At 36.9% G+C, this 17,780-nt stretch overlaps 2 protein-coding genes across 5 annotated transcripts in view; both read right to left on the reverse strand.

Annotated features, from left to right (window-relative positions):
* The window catches only part of LOC123561737 (uncharacterized), a 348,910-nt gene that overhangs the window by 274,555 nt on the left and 56,575 nt on the right, over positions 1-17,780 (reverse strand). The window lies entirely within an intron of this gene.
* LOC123560758 (uncharacterized) overlaps positions 1-17,780 on the reverse strand; it is a 73,726-nt gene that overhangs the window by 9,373 nt on the left and 46,573 nt on the right. The window contains exons 4-6 of the mRNA XM_053552952.1: positions 2,580-2,645; positions 1,759-1,890; positions 504-537 (exon numbers count right to left, since the gene is read on the reverse strand). Coding sequence (XP_053408927.1) covers positions 504-537; positions 1,759-1,890; positions 2,580-2,645 — 232 coding nt within the window. The remainder of the gene's footprint in view (positions 1-503; positions 538-1,758; positions 1,891-2,579; positions 2,646-17,780) is intronic.

Consider the following 17,780-nt stretch of genomic DNA (forward strand, 5'->3'; position numbering starts at 1 on the left):
ACCAGCCTGCGCATCCGGATCCATAGGATCCATGCTGTTCGCTTAAGGTTTCTCTAGTTGCAATAGGCGTTGAAAGCGAACAGTATGGATCCTGACCAAACGGCGCGGATGCTGGTCGCAAAAGCACTGTGTTGGTTTTCTCATGGTGCGGCTCATTTAATTCTTATGTTTTTGCTGGATTAAGAGTCGCATTGACACAATTCATGTCAATTAGGACTATTCCTGCTTTTGATAGCGGATGAAGACCCCAGGTGCCCCTCTGGGCATTATGTCATCGGTACCTGGTTAGAAGCACCGACCCGGATAATTTCGTCAAGTAAGAATTCTAAACCCCAAGCGAGGTTTTGAACCCACGTCACTGAGGAAAAAGTGGTTTGATGTCAGTGACTTTAACCAACTGGCCACGGGGACAAATTATTTTAAAGAACTGTCCAAGCGATATTTTAAACTTATCAATATGTTTGTCCGTATCACATTGTTTTTCATCTGACTATGTTACTTACGGGTCCTTTTGGCCTGCACGGTGAGGTTTTTTATCTGAAAGAAAACACATTATATTTATCAACGGGAAACGAACGAATAAGAGAACAGTATGCTTGTACCATGTTGTTTTGCTCGGGTGCATTAAAAGTAACTTTTAAAAGTAAATTTCCAATATTCTAATAACTATTACAACAGCAGGTCGCTTAAATAGCCGTTGCTAGGCTGTGTATTTCATTACCTGCAATGAACGGCTCATACCGGATGTGCACATTCGTATACTGTATTTCGAAGTGATCTGCTTGTACATTTTATTTAAGAAAATATTTCGTAAGTAGTGATTTGAATAGAATCATTATTTGGAGTTTAGATGCGAAAGAATTATATCACGAGGTCGTAGCCCGATTGATATAGATCTAATAATAAATATACGGATCTAAACGACAATGGTTTTATTCATGAGGAAATCACTGTTTGTGCAGCTATGCTGTCTATCGCTAAGACGTAATAATTGTGACGTTAGAAAAAATGAATTGTTGAATATTCTAACGCGACCCGTTTTGTTTTCCTACTAAACAAAGAAGGCATAAAACTTTGTGTTATTATTCTACTTAATTTTTCTAGCGTCACAATTATTACGTCATTGCGTTAGACGGCATAGCGGCGCGCTGGAAAAGAAATCCACAGAAATCAGACAAACATTTGATTGATACCGGCAAGGTCGTACATAAATAAGCCTTAATAACGTGTTAGAACCGCAATAATATATATCATACAGTGATTTGTGCGTGAATAAAATCATTGTTTGTCATTTAGATTTTGTATTATTATATCACTCGGGCTGTGCCCTCGTGATATAATTCTTTCGCATCTAAACTACAAACAATGATTTTATTCAACGACAAATCATTATTTGGGATACATTATTTTTTCACTAACATACCGTTTTAGCCTTCTTTGTTTAATAGGAAAACAAATATGGTTGTGTTAGAATATTTGTTAGGTAGCTGAGTAATCCAAAAATACTCTATTTATTGCAGAAATATGCGGAAACAGTTTAAAATTGTAATTGTTTTGCACTGAGTTTTAAATGTCACTGAACCTGGTCAGGTCAAATTTAGCAATGGTCCAGCTTTAATTATGGCAGAACACAACAGATGCCCCGCATGGGACGTCATATAGTATATCTGGCACGGTTCATGTAAATCTGTTGACCTTCTCTACGTCATCTATACTGCTTACTCATATGAAAGTAAAAAATATATAACAGTTCTTTACCATCAGATCCTCCTGCTTTCGCTTTTCTCATCACCACTGTCATATAACCTGCATATACTATTGTCACTCCTAAAATAGCACTAACAATTATAAATATGGTTTTGTAGACACATTCTGTGGTTTCCCTTGTGTCTGAAATATACAAAACATATTAAACAAATACTTCAAAAATCAAATATGACAAAACCTTGCACTAAATAAAAGCACAACTCCTAGTTAATTTTATGTAGAGGTTTTTTGGTTTATTGTCTTATCTTTTTACAAAATATGAGGGGTTGTTGTACGTAATTTTACGTTTTGTATCTGCAGTAAAAATGTAAATGATAAATCTTTTGTGATGAATGTTCAATATGTCTTCAAGGGGAACCAATAACGTCTTAAGATGCACACAACTTCAGTCTGACTTTTCATTTATTTCCAAATCAAAAAGCATGCAACCTTGACCTTTCCAGAACCGTGATACAAAGCATGTCTCATTTAACACCATCATTTAATTCGTGTAATTTAAATACAGATCTTTGGTTCCGTAGAGATATTAACCTATCAAAAACAATTAATATAAAACCTTGTACGTATAATTCGGTTCAGCGGAATAACAGTCTAAGTGACAAAACTGCTTTTTTAGTGTAATTTCGCAATGATACAAGTGGTTTTCACAATCATCCTGAATCGACAATTTAAGCTAATAGGAACACTTTCTGTGTTTAACATCTCATTTTAGGCTAGAAATGTTTCTTTTAAATATTTGCTTATCAAACTAACTCGAAAAACATTGTCATCAACGACAACATTTTGTAGAAACGTAAAACAAAAATACCAACCCGATCGCGCTTTTTCAAGGTCATCGTCGTCATCTGAAATTGATATTTCAAGGTCATCGTCGTCATCTGAAAATGATAAGAGAAAATATCAGAAGCGAAAGCTTTTGTAATATTTTGAGTTTTGATATTAACATCATTTTCTCAAGGCAGCTAGTTATTACATTTATCAATATCAGTGTTGAAGTATGTCATACAATTAAATATATTTTGCCAGACATCAAAACTTATATGTTTTTTTTTTTGTTGTTTTTTTTTGCTAAAGCATAATGTTGAAATGTTTAAAACATGAAGGTCTCAAAAATGCATCCACAAAATACGAACAATACGTATAAATATATAAAGAGTTACAGCTGTAAAGAGTAATGTCTCAAAATAACAGCTGTAAATTTCAGGACGGAAAGCCATCTTTAATTCATGTTCGCAGGATATAACTGAAATTCACAGAGACACATCATTTAAAATGTTGGAATTTTAACCGTTTTGGAGTAATTAAGATATCTGATTTTCTAATATAGCTGTAAAAGGACATGTATAAGTATTGCTATTAATAACGTTTGTGTAAGCTGAGAAACCACGGTTGTTTGTGCATCTATCCAAAATATGGTGTCAAAAAAATTATACCAAGGGACTCGAGATTATAATCAAAAAGTTATTGTATATTCTTGATTTAAAGATGATATTTCCGCGGCGCAGAATCGAACGAACTAGACGGATTGGGTACATTTTTTATTGTACACCGTTGTTTTGAAAGCATTAAATATATTTTAAATAAATATGATCAGGCAAATTTAAAGTGTTTCAAAATATTTTCAGCATTTATTACTGTAATTACACACAAAAATTACGCATACTCTTGTTTCAATTCATTACTTTTTGGTGACTCGTCCACGAATTCCAAGAAGGAAACGCTTGCATTCGTGTATAGAGTACTAACGCGTGGAAGACGGATAAAGAGAGTAAGTGTCAAGTTTCAAAAAAATTCTTGAGAAAAGTTAGCAATAAAAAATTACGATGATTACTTACAAAATATATATTATTACCTAAAGTAGCAATAGCATCAAGTTAGCGATATTTATTATATTCCAAAGTTATTTAACAAATAACCTGAAACGACCTTGTAGGGGTTGAATTCTAAAAGTCAGGGGTACATTTTTGGGGAGTCGTTTGGATACGACACAGATCAAGGCTAAATATATGGGATGTACATGTTTTTTATTCATGTCAGATAGTTGTTGGAAGAGAACACACGGCAGTATGCCAAAGTATCATGGTGCGTAACAGAATGACATACATGTTTCTCTGGGCATACGCTTTCAATAATCCCTCGGACTACAGAGTGAAGCGTTGTTTGACCACGTTTTTCTCCCTCGTACTCTATAGGCGGATCCAGGAAAAATGTATGGCAATAATATGCATAATAAACAGGTGTACTGGGAAAACTATAGGGATTTGTGCATCTATTGCAACAAAATATATCTGGTGATGAAAATAAAATTATAACAAAGGACTCGAGGATATATGTCCAAAAGATATTTATATACTGTTGAAAGATGAATACCTGCGGGCCAGAACCGAACCACACATAGACGGATGGGACCACGTTTTAAGTACAAACCGTGTTTTAGAGCATTGACAATATATGTTGACAAAATAATATTGAAAGAATAATTTATGTGTTTTAAAATATTTTCATCCATTTATTACTGTATGCTACGGTGGCACAGAGGTGACATGCACTACTCTTTTTTTTTTAATTGCACTTCTCTTTTTATGTCGTTCCCACGAGATCCTAACTCGAGGGAACGACTTAGTATGTCGTGGTAACGAGTTACTAAGTCGTGGGAACGACATAAAAAGAGAAGTGCAATTTTAAAAAAAAGTATTGCATTGAAAAAAAAGGAGTAGCGCAATAAAAAATGTAGCTAACTCGTTACCACAACATAGCTATCTTGTTCCCACGAGTTAGTCAGCCAATCAAATTGTTTGTTATATTTATTATACCTGTGGTTCCAGATATGTCACCTTTAGAGTCAGTCAACCTGAAATCGACCTAGTAGGGGTTGGAGTGGGTCAAACCCCAGTCGGGTGGTATGAACTGTTCCGTCGGGAATGCTCTGGCATACCGACAGCAGTGGTCCGAAAGGCCCCTGACAATATATGTGGACTCGTGTCCGGCTGTTTTTGTCACCTTCAGTCAGTCTGTGGTTGGAGAGGGTCTGACCACACATCGGCTGGTGTTAGTCATTCCATCGGAAGTACTCGTGATTGCCGACGGCGAAGGACAGAACGTGACCCAGACACTGTCTGTCTGTGGGTCAATTACGGGCTGCGTTTTGCCAAGTCAATCCCTCCGGACTCGACCTGGTGAGCGTTGGAGAATGTCGGATCCCTCGTCGTATTGGGTCGTTCCCTCGGGGATACTCCGGTATAGTGACGGCAGATGTCCGAAAATGGACCTGGACAATATAATATAAGATGACAACAATCAGCCGGAGATGGGCGTACGTATAGGTGACATTTCAGGCCTCTTCCGTTGCCATACCAGAGTATTCGTGACGGAACGACTCATACCAACTGACTGGGGGCTCAACCCACTCCAACACACATTAGGTCTAGTACGGGTGGATTAACACCAAAGGCGACACAAACCAGTCGGAGATTGGCCTACATGCAGTGTCAGAGGGTATATGGGGCCTCTACCGTCGGCATACCAAAGCAAGCCCTTACGGAACTGCTCATACCAAACGACTTGGGGTCCAACCCCCCATCAGGTCAAGTTCAGGCAAACTGAATCTGAAGCCGTTAAAAACCAGCCGGATATTGGCCGACATACAATGTCACTGGCATACCAAAAGGCCTTCTACCACTCAATAGGGAGTCCAGCATACTAGAGTTAATGCAGATTGACTCAGAAAGCGAAAGTTAGCAGCCATATCTGGGACCACAGACAGAGTCCAAGTTTGTTCCTCGGTCGTCCATAATGATCACAGGTATAATAAATAAAACAAAAAAATTGATTGGCTGACTAACTCGTGGGAACGAGAGAGCTATGTCGTGGTAACGAGTTAGATATGTCGTGAGAACGATTTACTATGTCGTGGGAACGAGATAGTAAGTCGTTCCCACGACATAGCTAACTCGTTCCCACGAAATAGTAAGTCGTTCCGTCGTCATAGCTAGCATGCACTACTCTTTTTTTTATTGCACTATTCTTTTTTTTTTAATTACACTACTTTTTTTTATTGCGCTACTCCTTTTTTTAAATGCAGTACATTTTTTTTAAATTGCACTTCTCTTTCTTTATGTCTTTCCCACGACTTAGTAACTCGTTACCACGACATACTAAGTCGTTCCCTCGAGTTAGTATCTCTAGGGAACGACATAAAAAAGGGAAGTGCAACTGAAAAAAAAAGAGTAGTGCATGTCACCTCTGTGCCACCGAAGTATGCACTTTTTTTACTAAGTAGATAGCTAAGGAAATTTAGTAAGTGTGTAGTAAGTAGTTTAAATCCGCATGAATTAAATTGTAAAGGCAAAAGTTGTTTACGATGCACTTCATGCTTTACTTTATTGTTTAAATAATTTTTCTAAGATGTTCTATTCTGACACGGCTGATCCATACACCGATGTTAAAATCTCCCGTGCGGCTGTGGATTTTGCAATATGATATCGAATGTTATATGTTCGCGATGTGGGTGCTTTCAGTTTAGTACTGTAACAGACACAGAATTTCATAACCAAATTTAGCCTCAAGCCTATATGGCTATTTTTATTATAAATAAACAATCTAGACAGTGTATCTTAAATGAAGTATAATACATAAACTTTGGATGACTATGCAGGATCATTTACTGACAGAATATATTGAAAATGAAGCAGATATGGAAATATTTAAGACACTTACCTGCCAGGATTTCTGAACTTATCGAGACGGTGGCATTTTTCGACTATTTTATGTATTCTAAAAGAATATCTCACAAATTAAGATATTAATGTAATGTTATAGGACATTATGAACATATAGGACTTTATAGGACACTTATTAAGGGGTTGTATTTGAAGAAACTATTGATTTTCTTACCTTGTTGTCAACTGGTTTCAAAGTGGCCGACAAGAGTTGTCTACCTTGGGTCAAACTTCCAGGGCCTCTTTATAAATAATTAGTTGCTAATTCTTCATATATTATGTGTCACAAGAAACCTTTTAATGTCTTCTCATCTAGAAAGTATGTAACTTTTCTATTTTTCAGCTATTCTTGCAGTATTTCGTAATAATAATTTGTCCAGCAATGACCTCTCTTTTGCAGGCGGGAATATTCAAAATCCTAGCAGCTAGGAATTTCTATTCCTTAATAATTCTTTCTTTTTCCTTGTAAGTTTTTATTAAAGCTTTTAGTTATACATTTAGAATGACTAGTAAGGCTTGTATTTTAAGTGTTTTTAATACATTATCATTCATACTATTTATGTAAATATAATCTTGAAAGTAGATCCCTCGGTTGCACCTAGAACAACACAACAGTGAATATTGTAGACTCGGTTTGATTGAGTCTGTTCATGAGCAGTAATGGAATTTCACTTTTTCTAAAATATTCCTGGCAATATTGTTCCGCCGGCACTCCTGCCTAGGACCGGGAACAGTTGTTGAGTTGGGTTCGGACAAAGAGTGATGACATTGTACCTATATCTCTAGCAAAGGGCAAAATCAGTGTTCAGTCACACATCTTTTATTCAGATATAAAGTTCTAGCAGTTCCAAGTATAAAATATTCAGTAGTTTACAAAGTATTCATAAATTCCACATATCTCCAGAAGTTACTGTTCTATGACTCTTATACAGTATGCTTATGTCAGGATAAATTGATATTTGTGGATATTTTTATGCATTTAACATAGGGGTTACTGTCTTCAGGGTGGAGGAAAGATTGACAAATGAGGAGCCGAAAAACAGGCCTTTTATAGTTTTAGCACAGCTCCGTAACGACAACGGTACGTGACGTACGTGGAGATAGCTACTATCCAATCGAAAACAACGTTACATAAAACGTACGGAGACACCTGAGCAACCGGAAGTAAACAAATGTCGCGGAGCGAAAGACCGATATAAGCGAAGTATTTCTCGCATATCTTTCTAAATAACAGTATTCCAAGCGGATCACCGATATAGATTGATCAAGAACAGGTAGGGCTATCGATTAATACCGTGTTTTAGGTCTGACATAATATACGTGCGTCGAAATCGTTCATGTAACTTCTGGTTCTATGCGATCAAAAATATACATGTACAAGTCTAATGTTACTAATCGTGTTTAGATCAGTTGGACGGCCTAACATTGCACCCTCCCCTAAAAGGAATTAAGTCCCTGAATTGGAATGAAAAGGATAGTACTCAGTAAGGAACTTTAGTAAATGAAAGCCGGTGAGGAGTCAAACTGATCAAAACTAGATTGACTAAAACATTCATGTAATCATAAACATAAGAATTACATGCATGTTATATCACACAAATATACAACAGCATAATTATGGTTAAAGATAGCGACTGTTTTTCAAATATTTTATACAAAATCCGCGCGGCTAAACATTTTACTGAACTACCTAATCTTGCCCAACTATGACAACAAACAATAATACAACTAGCAAATTCAGCAACATATAAGTCTGTAATTTCTTACTATTCTTATAACTAGGTTTATCAAAAGTAATAACTTAACAATAAATAAGTATCCTATCCTCGGCCGAAAGAATAGCTTACTTTAAAACAAGGCATAAGGTTAATATTTAAATGTATGGTTACAATTTGACGTGATACTTTTACGACTTAAATATGTCTTGCTCACTAAAACTATCGCACTAAAGGTATTCTGCTTTAAAATAATCACATAAACAGATTAACAAAATTACACCGTATAACAAAATTACACTGTATAACAAAATTACACTGTACCCAATATAAAATTTACTCTTAAATTCCTCACAATATTATTACTTGGTATTCTCATTTATATTCATACTAAACTCTAAACACGGTATCCTTATTCTAAGTGCCAGGCCTACTATAAAATGAACCGTAAACTAAAATAGGAATATAAACATCCCAAAATAAAAATCTCAATCACAGTGGCACATTAAAAGTGCAAAAAGAGTGGGGAGACAAAAGGGCTTGCACGACCCTGGGCGCCAATATAATAATACAATAATAATACCTGTCGTGATCCCAAAAAGTGACTGCCTATTAAAGGAGGAAACGGAGTTTTAACCCCCGGCCCACCGGCGTATGTCAAACAACACATGTAAAGGTGTGTGAAATGGCACATGTAAAGGTGTGCAAGGTACATGTAAAAGGTGTACCCGCAGGGCCTCCAAACGAACATTCTTAATCAACTTACATACCGAGAACCCTGCTAAGGCTCATGAGCAAATAACAATAGGACAGGATTTAAGTCAGCAATAGGTGTAGGCCTAAAAGTAGTAACATCTTCTGGTTACCATAAACAAGTCTCCCGTAATATTCAAGTATTCTATTAGTAATAGCAAAAATAACGCATGTGCTGACAATGATTTATATACATATAAAAATGTGCAATAAACAACTGACCGTACGGAACCTTTACACATTTCATATAAAGATGACTCATGGATACCTTTAATAATATTCAACTTCTATATACTTGTATACTGCAAAATCTCATTATACATTTCTAATATAGCTATAGCAATATGATTTTAAAGTAATAGTGCACTATTAACAGAGTATGAACATTTCAGATGGTATTTAGGGTACAGTGTCAAAATAAAACAATACAGACTAATGGCTAAAATTAAAAATCAATTAGTGATAAAGAAATAGCATTTAATTAATAGGAAAAGTTATATACTGTTCGTTTAGTTTAAATAGCCATTTATGTATAAACTAGACTGTATACTGGTAACACTATTTTAGCATAAAACATTAATTATAATTAAACTTCTATTTTCACAAATTTTAAGAACAGTATAACACTAGTAGTAATACCAAAAATTGATTACACTACGTAATTCTATTACATAACAGTTCATCAGACAATTCTCTTCTTCTGTTTCGTAGTCGTAGTACGTCCTCCGTGGTGTGTTTTGTGTGTGGTCGTCAGTCTCGACAATGCACTAGTCAACAAATAAATCCTCGTCTATGTTAGCCTCTGGATATTGGGCTATATATGAGTATTCACATGGAAATTGGGAGTTGTCTCTGTAGCTGTTCATCGCATCCAGTAAGGGCACTGTAATTTCCGTGATCATTGCCCTTCAATAAAGGGTCTGGGAGTTAATTCCAGGAACTGTCATTTTCACATCCATCATACGTATTTGTGGCAGTTATGGGTATCATCTGTTGTCGAAGGGTTTCAGCTATGCGTAAAGATTCAAACCTGGTTGCGGTTATCTCAGCTTCCTTTAAAGTTTTAGGTAGCCTCTCCAATAAACGTAATCGAATGTCGGAATCACTGAGAGCTTCAATGAATTTGTCTATTGCAAAAGTTTCAGTCAATCCCATGGAAAAATTAGGATGTACCAGTTTGAGCTAAGTCTGAGATAGACTCTCCTGGAAATTGTCTTCTGTTTCTCAGTTTGACTTTAAATATCTCTGTCTGGTTTAAAGTTCCATAGTGTTCATTCAGTTTCTTTACTAAGGTGTTATTGTCCCATTTCTCATTCTGGTGTAGTTCTAGAAGAACTGATCTAGCACTTTTGGTAAGACGACTTGCTAAATAAAGTCCCTTTGTCTTTTGATCCCAGCTGTTTATATGGCAGATTATGTTAAACGATTCAAGGAATTCTTGTAAATCTTCTTTTCCATCATAAGTAGGTGCTTTAAGAACTACATAACAGTTTGAATTTTTACTGCTTTCTTCTTCTTGGTTTACTGATTGGTAGTCATTTTCTGTCTCAGACATCGTGTTATCTATATAGTGCATATGATGAAGTGAATTTAGATTTGCTTCTGGTATAGCATTCTCACTAGGATATTTCCTCACACTGTTCTGTTGTAATTCTTTAATACTCTGAAGGTCATGTTCTAGAACTCTTAATTGTTCATGGATTTCATAATGGTATTTTCTATGGGCTTCAATACTACTGGAAAAATCTTCTACCAAATTATCAAGTCTCTTTTCCACTTTAATCATTACAGAAAATTTCAGGTTTCCACCAAGGTGCATTCCTCTTTCGCTTTCACATGATTCAATATCTTTTTCATGATTCAGGTCTGTATTTTCATATTCAAGCTGAAGATCATGAATGGCTGTGTTTCCAGTCTCCATTTCAGTTGTGTTACATTTCAATGTATTGGAACAAGCCATCACTTTTGTCTATTTCAAGGTAATTGGCAGGTATTGTGATGTAGAGATTATCTTATATTTGGTAACAGCAGTCCCCCTAACTAATGGTCCTTGGATCTAATGGAACCAGCCGATAGAATCCGTGGAGCTAAATTCATTCACCCAGTAGTGTCGACTTAAAACTAGTAATAGGGTGATAGAATGGTCAATCGTTCCTTTAATTTACTTTATTATACTTGAGATAGATGGTTGCTTATGATTTCTGCGGAGCTAATGTCTTCATCGGAGTTGATTGTGGAGCTTCATTCCTTGTGGAGCCAAAATACAAATGCTGTGGAGCTATTTCTTTGTGTGGAGCTACTTTATGACTATGCAGCAATATTGTTACGGAGCTATTTTTTATGGAGCTACTTCAGGGTTCCGGAGCAGTTTTATGGAGCTATGATTTCTGTGGAGCAATTCTATGGAGCAATTTGTTTCATGGAGCAATATTACGGAGCTTAGTTGGTCAGGTCGCTTGAACTAAATGTTGGTACATACTGGTCGCTTTGTTTGTTGTGTTGATTCTCTGCAGTCAGTCTTGAAATAAATATCCTGCACTTCTGACACCAGTTGTTCCTCCGGCACTCCTGCCTAGGACCGGGAACAGTTGTTGAGTTGGGTTCGGACAAAGAGTGATGACATTGTACCTATATCTCTAGCAAAGGGCAAAATCAGTGTTCAGTCACACATCTTTTATTCAGATATAAAGTTCTAGCAGTTCCAAGTATAAAATATTCAGTAGTTTACAAAGTATTCATAAATTCCACATATCTCCAGAAGTTACTGTTCTATGACTCTTATACAGTATGCTTATGTCAGGATAAATTGATATTTGTGGAGCCGATTTTTATGCATTTAACATAGGGGTTACTGTCTTCAGGGTGGAGGAAAGACTGACAAATGAGGAGCCGAAAAACAGGCCTTTTATAGTTTTAGCACAGCTCCGCATACGACAACGGTACGTGACGTACGTGGAGATAGCTACTATCCAATCGAAAACAACGTTACATAAAACGTACGGAGACACCTGAGCAACCGGAAGTAAACAAATGTCGCGGAGCGAAAGACCGATATAAGCGAAGTATTTCTCGCATATCTTTCTAAATAACAGTATTCCAAGCGGATCACCGATATAGATTGATCAAGAACAGGTAGGGCTTTCGATTAATACCGTGTTTTAGGTCTGACATAATATACGTGCGTCGAAATCGTTGATGTAACTTCTGGTTCTAAGCGATCAAAATTATACATGTACAAGTCTAATGTTACTAATCGTGTTTAGATCAGTTGGACGGCCCCATTCAAATAAAAATCATTTCATCCTGTCAAACTTACAGGACAAATGGAACCATATCATCGGTCAATTCTGACAGTCCTGGCACTTTCAGAGTTTATATATGTGGCTAAGCTGATCATTTGGAACACTTTTTCAACTTGGTTGACAAACAACAAGGTCGTAAAAACGTGTGACAAATCTCTGGTAAATGATTTTAGACTATATTGACTTTTATCATTTTCACTGGTGCTCTGCTGAAATAAACAACCAAAACTGTTGGATTTCTTAGCCTATTTTAAACCTGCTATGTTTACAAGTGGTGTCAGGAACAGTGGAATAAAAGAACTTACAGCAATGTTTTTATATGCCTGGAACTGACTTTGAACTTTATGACATAAAATAAAAATTATCAAAAAGGACTTTGAAATACATAAATTTTTGTCAATCTCCACAATTTCAAAAAGTATGTCAGACTCAGATAGTCAAGTTGTATTTTCTCACACAGTAAGACAAATATGACTAACACAAATAGTACTCCAAAGGATATGACATTAGGCATGTTAGGGTTATTGATCAAATTGACAATAGTGACTCTGAAGGAGGTGGTGATAGGGAAAATAAAGTCGTAGTCCAGCACCTAGGCAAAGGCTAAATTTCCTTGGAATTCCGATGAACAATAACAGTTATGTAAACTCCCTTGTGCATCAAAGACAGGTTCTAGAGTCAAATACAATCGGTTTGAAACCTGATATTTGTACTGGTGAAGGAGACTGGGAAGTGTTTGAAACCCAGTTTGAGGAAATTGGAATCATCGCACCAAGGCACTTTTCTTGGCTGGATCACTGAGAGGGAAGGCACTGGAGTATTACACATATCTAGCTACTGAGATAAGGGAGTGCTATGATCTGCTTGTAACCAGACTTGAACAGAGGTTCGGTGGTGGAAATCAAAAGTCCAAATGGTCGTCCCTTTTAGAGGATCGTTCCAGACACCCAGGTGAAAGTGAATCCGAGATTGTAGATAATGTCCAGCAGATGATTAGGAAGGCTTACCCTCATCTGGATCCTACTGCAAAAGAACTTATGACACTCCATACAATTTATCGAGGTTTGAGCCAAGATCTGAAATACAAATGCATTGTGGAAACTGCAAGACCGTTTTACATCCAGTTGAAATAATTGAAACATACGAAGGTATCTTTGGGACTGGCCCAGACAGGAAAAGGGTCCAAATGACACAAGGGCAAGGCAGTAATAATACGGTTGATCAGTATGTCAGAATGACATTAAAGCAAATACTGGATCGCATTGACCAACTTGAACGTGGAAAACAGACGCAGCCATGGCGGATCCGACTGGATGCTAGATAAAAAGCTCAACAAGGTAAGGACAGGAGATGCTATATTTGTAACTCTCCTAGCCACTTTAGGAAAACTTGTCCTAGTTTAAACAACCCTGCATCAGCTGATAGGAACTCGGAAAACTCAAGACCATCAACTCAGTAGGCCAGGGGTAGATGGACACTGACAGGCCTGAGCAAGATCAACAGGCCCACTGCTTGGACAACAATGAATAAATAAAACATGACTGTTTTGACAATGATTTTTATGCATATTTAACTGTTAAGAATTCACAAATTGTGCCCCTTATTGACAATGGTTCTACATCTTCTATACTGTCATTAAAAACATTCGAAATTCTAGAAAATAGTAAAATTCTTAGTCAAATGAACCATACAGTAACAGATATGAATGGTAGACAACTGAATACCCATGGTAAAGCTAAGTTTCTAATACATTTTGACAATGATCCAAAGCACAATATATCTATGTTGGTTTGTGACATTGACACTGATTGTATTCTTAGTCAAGACATTTTATGTAGTAATGCCAAGTCTATTGATTATGAAATCCAGCAATTACTTCTGAGAAGTTGTTCTATCATGTTACACCATGGAAAGGGACCAAACCGTAACTGTAGAATCCTGGTTATAGAAGCAATTACTTTCAACGGCTAATACTAGTTCTTGGGTAGACGTTAAAATTCCTATAAAAGAGAACTTTTCAGAAAATCTGTTCATCGCAAATGTAGCAGAAACATATAATAAGAATTTCACTGTTGTCTAAGGAGTTTTCAGTAAAAACAATTCTGATGCAATGTTATAAACTTTTGTAACACTCCTTTTGTTTTGAAAACAAATACAGCTGAAGGCTACTGTTCATCTGCTAATGATACTAAGAAAACTAAGTTCACATATATGCAGACATACGTCTTTGATGGTCAATGATGATCTCCCAGAACATCTATCTGCATGACTGTTTTAATAGAAGTTCAGTTAATCTCAATGATGAGCAAAATAAGTCCTTTTAAGAAATTGCTCATTAGGTATCAGTCCGTCTCTGCGAAAACCTCTAACGATCTTGGTTATACTGATCGTGTTCAACATCATATAGACACTCAAGTTGCAAAACCAGAAAAACAGCCAATGAGGAACGTTCCTCTGTCACAACAGGACGCTGAGAGTGCAGAGATCCAAAAACTCTTAGATCACAACATCACTGAGCCCTCTATATCACCCTGGAGTAGTAATACAGTTCTTTTTCGCAAGAAGTCAGGTGACTGGAGACTGTGTAGACTTTTGCGCAGTCAACACCCTCTGTAAACGTGATGCATATCCCTTTCCGGACATTAGGCAGTGTCGTGATGGTTTGGTTAACAATTCATGGGTTTCCACCTTAACATGGGATTCCACCAGGTGAGCAGAGAAAAACAGCATTTTCTACTAGGATTATTTCAATACATTCAATACACAGGACTACCTATGGGACTAGCAACTGCTCCGTCAGAATTTTCACACGTCTTATTGAAGATGTTCTGCATGGTATGCAATACAAGCAATGTTGTCTTTATATGGATGACATTATCTGTTCAAGTAAAACATTTAAAGAACAGATTACTAGGCTAGATCATATCTTTCAACGCCTACTTGATGCAAATCTTAAGCTCAAGCCTTCTAAGTGTCTATTCTTTCAAAAGTCATGTAGTTTCTTGGAGCATGTAGTAAGTGAAAAGGGAGTTGAGACAGACCCTGAAAAAGTATCAGTCATTAAAAATTGGCCTCGTCCAAATGGTAAAAAAAAGATATGAAAAGGTTTTTAGGACTTACTTCATATCATTCTAGGTTTACAAAACTATGGGCAAATAGCAAAGCCACTGTATGCTTTAACAAACAAGTACTGTGCTTTCAAATGGGCAGCAGAATGCGAGCAAGCTTTTTAAAAACTTAGTACATGTCTTGTGTCCAGTCCAGTTTTGGCTTACCCTAAAATAGGTGAAACGATGATTCTTGATACAAACAGTTCAGATTATGCATCAGGAGCTGTATTATCACAGGTTCAGGGTGGAAATGAACGCGTACTTGCATACTAAAGTAAAACTATGAATAAACATGAAATGAATTATTGCACTATGCGGAAAGAACTTCTTGCTGTAGTTGTAGCATTGAAACATTTTCATCAGTATCTCTTTGGTCATAAGGTTATACTTAGAACTGACAATTCAGCAGTTAGCTGGTTAAAGAAAGTAAAGAATCCTACAGGTCAGATTGCAAGGTGGCTACAGACAGTTGAAACTTATGACATTACAATAAAACATTGACCGGGTACCCAACATCGCAACAGGAGCTCAGTGGAATCATTCCTGATGATGACTCAAAGCAACAAAACCAATCAAAAGGAAAAAACTGATAGTGAGAAAACCATACCTGTTTGTGAAGCTTTACAGTCAGACACACATCAGGTCAAATAGGTGGACGGATAGCTCAGTGGTTTGCACACTGGCCTTCCAATCCTGAGGTCGGTCCCCGGCAGCTACTCGAGAATTTTCAGAAACGCTTTTCAGTGTTTCCCACCCAACTAGAGGTGTACTGGTCAGGAACCCAGGTAATCCTTGCGTGTATCAGTCTATACACTGGGCACGTTAAAGAACAAGGCTGTCTATTCGAAACGAGCTAGGCTAAGTTAGCCGGACAAGCCTGTATGTGATTTCTAATCTCTGCCGTGGGGGCTTTGTCTCACTCTGTCCCTCTGGTCAGATCGCTCTGTGTCTATACTAGTAGAGGTTGAATTATGCGCCCTGTGTGGCTGCATTTGAACTATGTAAAGCGCCTTTGAACGTGAAATTGATCATGAAAAGGGCGCTATATAAATCTGATATAATAATAATAATAATAATAAAATAACGAAAACATTTCAGATCATGCAAGTGCTGAGTCTGAAAAACAAGTAGAAAGCATTTCATTCCAATCTGACATTATCCGCTCTATCACACGTAACAAAATTAATGACAACAGAAATCAGCAGTTTATGTTGGAAGGTAGGTCAGCTTCGGATATAAGGGTGAAGCAATTACAAGATGATGATATTGATATTATATAAGCTTCTGTCGAAGACGGTAATGACTTACAGTGGAAAGGTATGTCTGATCATTCATCTATTACTAAAAAACTGTGGTCAATGAGAAATAGACTGTGTCGGAACGGTATGCTTTTCAGAAAATGGTTCGAAAATGATACAGAAATTAGTCACCTTATTGTCCCAAAAGAACAGCTAGGTAAGGTACTTGAAATTTATCATGCGTACTTTTTAGCAATTATGCATTGCTCGCATTAACGGACAAACTTAATTAAAATATTACCATTGACAGTAATGGCTGACATTTAGTTTTTGTGTAGTTCCAGTATCTTTCTCCGATGTTCTGTGAAGCTTTGCCTAAAAACATAAAGGTAATTATCAGTACTAGGTTTTACTTTGAAAACAATTACATTTAAAGCATTTGCTAGATTTTAGCATTTAACATAAACAAAGTTTATTCATCAAGTAGCCAATGGACACTGAAAATAACTGCGTTGAATTTTAAGCTTCACAGTTAAAGAACGTTCTTCTATAATTACAGACATTAGCATATATAACGACTCACGAAAGAGTCTCAAGAATCATTGCGTATCAGAGCACAAACATCTTGCTGTAATATGTATGTACTGCTAACCAAAAGAGCGTACTTTTGGTAGAATAAATGACTTGAAAAAGCATGTTCAAACTAAACATAACAGTTTGGCTCAATCACACCAAATGGCATTTTTTACACAGAAAGTAATGGTTTCTATTTGGCAATGGACCCGTATAACTATGTAAGGCATGCAAAACCAACACCTATTGACTCAGAATGTGCAAAACAAGCAAAGAACGCTGTCCTCATCCTCATACCAGCTTTGGAAAATGCTACACGTATCTTACCGAAGTGGGAGTCAAGATGGTCGCAGTCCATTGGGACACCTGTACGTGATGATACCCTTTCCATCTCTGGTGCTGCACCAAGAAGACTTAATGTGCTCAAGTTGGCAGCTATGTCATCGTCATTGATGGTACCCGCCATGTCACCACTAGGGTCACCATTATCTCCTCTGCAACAGACTCCAATTGTCATCATCGCTTAGTCAAGACGCTCAGTACTCGCCTTCTCATCCCGAAATGATCTTAGCTGACAGCTCTGAATATTATACAACGAAACTTC

The sequence above is a fragment of the Mercenaria mercenaria genome, chromosome 10, assembly GCF_021730395.1.
Source record: "Mercenaria mercenaria strain notata chromosome 10, MADL_Memer_1, whole genome shotgun sequence".
In the NCBI taxonomy this organism is placed as follows: Eukaryota; Metazoa; Mollusca; class Bivalvia; order Venerida; family Veneridae; genus Mercenaria; species Mercenaria mercenaria.